This window comes from Cryptomeria japonica, chromosome 1 (genome assembly GCF_030272615.1).
Source record: "Cryptomeria japonica chromosome 1, Sugi_1.0, whole genome shotgun sequence".
Taxonomy (NCBI): domain Eukaryota; kingdom Viridiplantae; phylum Streptophyta; class Pinopsida; order Cupressales; family Cupressaceae; genus Cryptomeria; species Cryptomeria japonica.
Window position 1 is genome coordinate 154,273,122 of NC_081405.1, and position 6,994 is coordinate 154,280,115.

General features: G+C 32.8%; 1 protein-coding gene across 2 annotated transcripts; it reads left to right on the forward strand.

The window, feature by feature from the left end:
* Positions 1 to 1,022: 1,022 nt before the first annotated feature.
* Positions 1,023 to 4,319, forward strand: LOC131079732 (protein POLLENLESS 3-LIKE 2). Of its 2 annotated transcripts, none has more exons than XM_058017771.2 (4): positions 1,023 to 1,498; positions 3,117 to 3,329; positions 3,481 to 3,698; positions 3,830 to 4,319. In XM_058017771.2, exons 1-4 carry the CDS (start codon positions 1,391 to 1,393, stop codon positions 4,035 to 4,037), a joined length of 747 nt encoding a protein of 248 aa, XP_057873754.1. In that variant the 5' UTR covers positions 1,023 to 1,390; the 3' UTR covers positions 4,038 to 4,319. The 2 variants fall into 2 exon arrangements, with proteins under 2 accessions (XP_057873754.1, XP_057873755.1); XM_058017772.2 differs by having other exon boundaries at positions 3,834 to 3,972.
* Positions 4,320 to 6,994: the final 2,675 nt, after the last annotated feature.

Sequence of the window (6,994 nt, forward strand, 5' to 3'; positions counted from 1 at the left end):
AACTAAAAGAAGAATTTTTCTAATATCTCCCTTTCAAAGTGAACCCTCTTAATAAATTTTAGAAGAAGATTCTTGTACCTTAAAATATTGAACAACTAGAATGTGGATGTGCTGGAAGAATAATTCATTAGAATTTTTAGATTAAGAGTTGATTACATATTATTTAGTTAAAAAGTAATAATTATTTTTAATTAAAAAGTTTAAGATGTGCTATCTTAAAATCCAATTTATTTTGATGATTGAGAAAAACAATTGTTGTCTATTATCTCATAAAATCAAAATTTAATAACTACCAACAATTTATATAATATTTATAATGGTAAAGGACACACATATTGTCAATGTTGATGGTACAAACAATAGTCAAACAAAACCTAATAATAATCTAGAGCTCGCTCTCAATGAATTCATTTATTTTGAAAGGAGTTTTTTTATTTTTAACTTTTTAGATTGGGAAGGATAAATTTGTTTAGCTACAAAATGTGATGTGTTTAAGACATATTTTAATAGTATGAAAAAAATTTAATTACAACAATCTAAACTTATTTTTACTAGAAATATCTCTGAATAATTTTCATTTCATCATTTAGAAAGAAAGCGATAGATATGATCAATTATTAAATGTATAATCATGTACTTGAAATTTAATAAAGCTATAAATTATTTTCTAAAAATACATTAAAATATATAATTGTAAAATAATATAAAAATATTTACATATATTTATATTCAAATTTAACATATAATTTTTAAATTTATCACTCCACATATATATAATTTAAATAATAAATTCATCATATTTCCCTCTCAAAAAACAACTCTATACAAATTTGGTGAAAAAGACACTATATAGCCTAGAAATTGAAGACCTAGGAAGTGGATGCACTTGGCCTAATTTAAGTCCAAATACATTCACTTTGTTCTTTACTCATTCTATATTGTCCTTTCTCAGAAGAATAAACTAGAATTTCAATACCGGCCTTCTCATTATTAAAAGTGGCTAGAAGAATAATTCACAAGAATTTTTAGATCTTGTTTCTTTAATTTAAATCTTAACATCCATTTTTATGATTGACAAAACTATTAACTCTGATTAGTTACCTCATTAAAAAACCATTTGATGCCTCTGTGAGATCATCGTATCAACCTCGTATGAAAAACACAAAAAAAATTAGATTACACCGCTATCCAACGACTACATCTTGGAATTTGAATATTTGAATCTACTATTCTTTCTACTCATGATTCCATTTGCTCTATCTGATTCTCTTGGCTTTATATTAGATCAGGATTTGTGGGTATTCTTTCATTCTTGCAGAGCTCTTCAATTCTCAGAAATAATCAGAATCCCTGTAATACTAACCACCACCCTGCATTACAGCTTGGGGAGATGTTCAATGAATCTGCATCTTGTTCCTCAGACAACCCAGTTGGTAATAAGGCTTTGCCAAATTTACCAGCTGGGAACACTCCATATGCAAAGGCCAAGCATGCACAGGTGTATGATTTTAGTTTTTTCTGTCTGTGTGTGTTTTTTTCTCTTTGGGATTGTCTTTATGGAAATTTTGTGTGTAATTTAAGATGAATTTTGGGGTTTGTTAGAGATGCTTTTTCTTCTTCTTTTTGTGCAGAAATGGTTTAGTTTTGGGATTGATTGGAAGGTGTTTATGGAAGAGCAAATTGGCTAGAGATGCTTCGTTCTTTGTGATATTTTTCTGTAGAAGGAATTAGTTTTTCACAGTATATGAATTGGCAAGTCTTTGTGTGCATTTTTTTATCTGAATGTTCGGAATCATACTCAGTGATTGATTCATCATTAAGATTCATCATTAAGAGGGAAAAAAATTCTGATGATAAATCACTGTGTGATTTGAAACATTGAGATAAAAAACTGCTATGATAAATCATTGGATGTGATTCGAAATGTTGGACACAGTTTATTCCCAAAAGACTTGCATTCATATCCTTCTGTTTTAAAATGACTGCAATTGAGGTTGGCAGGGATTTCAGTCGTTTGAGATGAGTTTTGGGATCATTTTGGGGTGCTCTTTCTTGAATTGATTTTTTTAATTTTTTTTTGGTTGCAGAGATGATCAATAGATTGACTGGTATTTGCGATCTTTGATTTCTTTTTCAGTTGTAAGGATTTAAGTTGTTAGAGATGTGTTCTAATCCTGTTTATGGGTGTTTTTTCTTGGACTGTCTTCTGCAGAAATGGTTTATGATTTGGAGTTTATTGGGAATGAATTTGTAAGAGAGAATTTGTTCTAGTAGGATGCTAGGTTTCCAAAGTTTTCCAACGGTTTGTCTTGGAGTGATTGGGGAGGTTATACGGATCTGTTTATCTTTCCAAGTTATATTTTCATAAAACCATGTGATTTGGTGTGTGATAATAGATAGAATTCAATCGGTTTTAAGCTTAGTTGCAAGAAATTTCAGTGAGATTAAAAATGTTTGGCTTGTTGAGAGATTGCCAAGTGATTTGTGTAGCTTTTCTGATTAGATAAGATTGTTTCTTGATTCAACTTTGCTAAGTTTTCAATTGATGTTTCGGATTATATTCAGTAATCCATAATCAGAAAAAGAATAGTGAATTCAGAAAAATCTTAGATAATTTATATGGATTGTGAAAAGCTAATTTATATGGATACCAATTTATGACTTTTTGTCTCTGTTTAATGTAAAAGACTAAATGCAATGAATATGAACTAGGGAACAAGAATTTCCTTCATTTCCCATGTTAGGCCTTATTGAATAAGGGCTAGGAAAAGTATCTCTAGCAAGAAGATCCGCTCAGTTTTAATGTGAAAATGACTCAAGAATGAAAAATCATGAGGATCTAATTGAAGCATATACTTCAATTCAAAGTTTTGAGATATTCTTGCCTATGGAACAGGAATTTCCTCTGTTTCTTTTTTATTGTGATGGTCGCCATATTTTTCAGGAAAATGATCCTGCTCCTGTTTTAATGTATATATAGATTTTATGCTTGAGAGACATATGTTTTTACCCTGAAAATAATTTTTCATTTTTTTTTCCTTATTTGCTAATTTGATGTATTCTGTCATGAGAAGATTAATCCCATGCATGGTGGACTCTTTTTTCATGTACTGCAGATGGTGGACAAGGATCCAGAGAAAGCAATAGCACTGTTTAGAGCTGCAATCGATGTGGGAGATAAAGTAGACAGTTCTCTTAAAGACATGGCCATCGTCATGAAGCAGCAGAACATGTCAGAAGAAGCCATTGAAGCTATCAAATCATTAAGAAATCGATGCTCTGATGAAGCCCAAGAATCTCTAGACAATGTACTGCTCGAGTTGTACAAGGTTAAGAAAAACAAACTTATCAGTTCCAATAAGTCATCATATTGAAAAAATCTTGTCTGTTTGGCTTCTGATTAAGTTAAATTTAACTGGTCAAGCTCATCCATTGATATGGCCTGTGAGTTAATTGTTTTTAACAATCTTTTAATTGCAGGGATGTGGGAGAATGGATGAGCATATCATGTTACTGAATCACAAGCTCAATTTGATTAATCAGGGCTTGTTATTCCATGGAAAACGAGCAAAAACAGCTAAATCCCAGGGGAAGAAGATTACAATTTCTATTGAACAAGAAACTTTAAGATTGCTTGGAAACTTGGGTTGGGCTTACTTGCAACAATCCAATTATATGGCTGCAGAGGCTGTATACAGGTAGGCACAAAATTTCAGATCATAGTTCATTGATAAAGAAGACTGATTTTAATAAACTGGTTATAGTTTTCCCAAAATGTTGGATCATGGATTAACATTCCTTTTGGATCTGCCGTCATCTATGAATGTAGGAAGGCCTTATCAATAGAATCAGACAACAACAAGATCTGCAATCTTGGTATATGTTTGATGCATCAAGGAAAAGTTGCTGAGGCCAAAATGATGCTACAAAATGTAAAACCTGCATCTGCAAATGATCCACAGGGGCTTGATTCTCACTTGAAATCATATGAAAGAGCTCAGCATATGCTAAAAGAACTTGAAGAAAATCCAATTTAGCATAATCTCCTTAATGAAAAATTTGCTGTTGAAAGCCTGGAATCTGATTGAATATGGGAAACTAAATTCTAGCTCAATAGGTTCACAGATTACCTGCAAACACTCCAGGTGTCATATACCAAAGCTCAGTCCTCAATGTCTTCTAGCAATGATTTGATGGTTCTTGTATTGTTCATATGTCTATAAACAAAGGTGGCGACAAAGCCGTATATATATCAATACATATGTGTCCATCAATTATTCATGACCACTATTTCTCAATGCATTAAAATTTGTTTGTTATGAATACTCCAAGATTACATTTCAAGGAACAAGTCAAAAGATGATATTATATGATGTTTGAAAAGGAGAAGACCCTTTTTATATAATTTTAGATAAAAACAATTAATTAATAATTATTATTTTATTAAATAGTGCATATATTTCTAAATAAAATATAATGTTATATATTGAAAAAATGGGTAGAAATAGTTACACTAGAGTCATGTAATTTCCATAGTCTATCATGTTAGATTTTTCTTTTATGGTTTAAACTGTGTGTGAAACCTTTTCATCATCAATGTTTCAAGTCATACTACATGATCCATCATTAGGATAAAAGCAATAAATAGAGAGCAAAAATGAGAGGATAGTTGCAGACTTAAGAGATTGTCATTTCATAATACCTATCAAGTTCCACCAAGTTGCAATGCTTCTAGTTTTGAAGCAGTGTAGCTATCTAGGTTTTCTATTTGATCCATTGTCTTTTACGCTAACACGTTGTTTATTTCATTTGTCTCTATTTTATCTACAATTTTGTTCATAGGCTATCTATGAAGGTGGGAACACCAAAGCAAGGGTTTGACTGAGGCAAACCTCTTACACAAGTGCCCTAATATTTCATCTAGGTCTTATGTATGTAGGTTCTAGTGGGAGTAGATTGTCGCCTTTGTTGAAGCTCCATTCATGGTTGCTAGTGATATTCCTTTGCTTCCTCCTAGTCTTTCTTGTTGCATTAATTCTATTTTGTACTTGTTATATTTTGTACTTTCATCATATTTTTCTTCCAGGATGTAATATTGTTCGCTTCACACTTTCTAGTATTAGCCTTTGTGTTTTGTTTGTATAGGATGTGTGCATCCTACATTGTCGTCCTTAACTGGTGTGTGTGTCCTAGATAGAGAGTTCATGGAGCTATTTGGATGGTCTTTGTGTCTTGTACTTCCATCTTCTATGAACCAAAAAGTTTTGAAAAATTAGTTTTGTTGGTTAAATGTTCATCCCCTTAAATAATGAACAAATTTAGAGGTCACAGTTACCTAAGGATTTGATTCGAGTGCAGAATTGGGACTCAAATCCTCAAGGGGTTTGATTACCTTTTGTAGTGGTTTGTTTTTCTCACTCTATGATTATTTAGTTGTGGTAAATATAGGAGATGTCTTTAGGCCACACTAGGTAATTATTTACAACAATTTGTAAGTTATATTGTAACATTAGGTTGTTATTTTATGTGTGGAAGACATAAGATAATTATTTAATAGGGGTGTGTGCACCAAGAAAAACTTTAAGAACCCCCACCTTGGACAAGGTGTAAAAACCTGGCGAAAGATGTATAATTCCTGTGGAAAATTTTAATTTTACTGGCGAATTTTTGCGATTTACGAAGAAAAAATAATAATCTCCATTGGTGAATTAGCCGTGATCGCTCAAAGTTTGTGAAAAATCCTGGCGAATTGTAATGTTTTTAAAACCAAAAAAATATTTGCATGGGTGAATTGTAATGTTTTTATAACCAAAAAAATATTTGCATTGGCAATTTCAACCTATTTTCAAACCATTAAAAAAAATATTGGCGATTTCAACCTATTTTCAAACCATAAAAATAAAATATTGGCGATTTCAACCTATTTTCAAACCATAAAAAAAAATATTGGTGATTTCAAGATATTAAGTCATTAAAACACGTGGCACACAGTCGTCAATTCTCTGCCTGAAAGACTGCCCATTAGAAAATCTTGCGACCTAGCGACAAGCCCTTACAACTCTATCTCCAACTCGCAGGCTAAAAATGCTAAGCCTTCATAACCTCAAGATCTAGCGACTGAGCGAAACTGAACTGCCACTCACCAATTCTCGACCACAAAATGTTAAGTCCTCATCACCGCAGCGACTTGGAGATAGTGGTAACTTTAACCCTTGTCGCGTACTCGCCAACATAAAATTGTTTATCTCTTAACCGCTAGCACTTCACTCGCAAGCTTGCAGATTGATCAGGTCTTCAAACATTTAACTTTGCTAGCTTGCGATAACCATAAAACTTAACCACAAACTGTCTAGTCACTAGCTCGTGACCTAAAAAAGCTAACATTAAACAAACATGAGAGTTAGCCACAACTATATGAAATGAATTACTCTCTAACTCTTGCGGCTATAATGTATGACATCAGACCAACTCGAGACCTCGCGACCAAAGCAATTTCATTAACAATCTCCAACTCAGTAACATAAAATGCTAACACCCAAAAAGCTAGAGACCTCACGATGTAAACCCAAACCAACTTGTCGCCAGCTCACGGCTTGATCACGTCTTCAGACATTTTACCTCACGGGCTGGCAATAACCATAAAACTTAACCACAAACTATCTGGTCGCTAGCTCACAACCTAAAAATGCTAACATTAAACAAACATGAGAGCTAGCAACAACTGTGGTGGCAAGCTAATATGTACGAAGAATTTTTAAGGCTTGGATGCTGACTCATTCCTGAGGGAGTAGTTTGAAGGTTTCTCCTAAGTCAAGGTTGATTAGACAAGCGAGGACGATGGTTTCAGAGGCATAAAAGGATTGGATAGCTTCTAAGTTAGAGATGGGAGATCACAAATTTCTTTGAGAAATCAGAGCTCGAGTTTCTTGTTGTCAGGGATTCTGAAGCAGAATTTGTCCAATCAAGGAGGAATAAAATCATAACAAAATCGTTC

What these genes read in the sequence shown, in the direction of transcription:
- LOC131079732 (XM_058017771.2), top strand. Translation starts at nt 1,391, where the DNA reads ATGTTCAATGAATCTGCATCTTGTTCCTCAGACAACCCAGTTGGTAAT. An exon ending in CAAAGGCCAAGCATGCACAG is followed by an intron (nt 1,499 to 3,116) that starts GTGTATGATTTT and finishes CATGTACTGCAG; the next exon opens with ATGGTGGACAAGGATCCAGA. An exon ending in TACTGCTCGAGTTGTACAAG is followed by an intron (nt 3,330 to 3,480) that starts GTTAAGAAAAAC and finishes TTTTAATTGCAG; the next exon opens with GGATGTGGGAGAATGGATGA.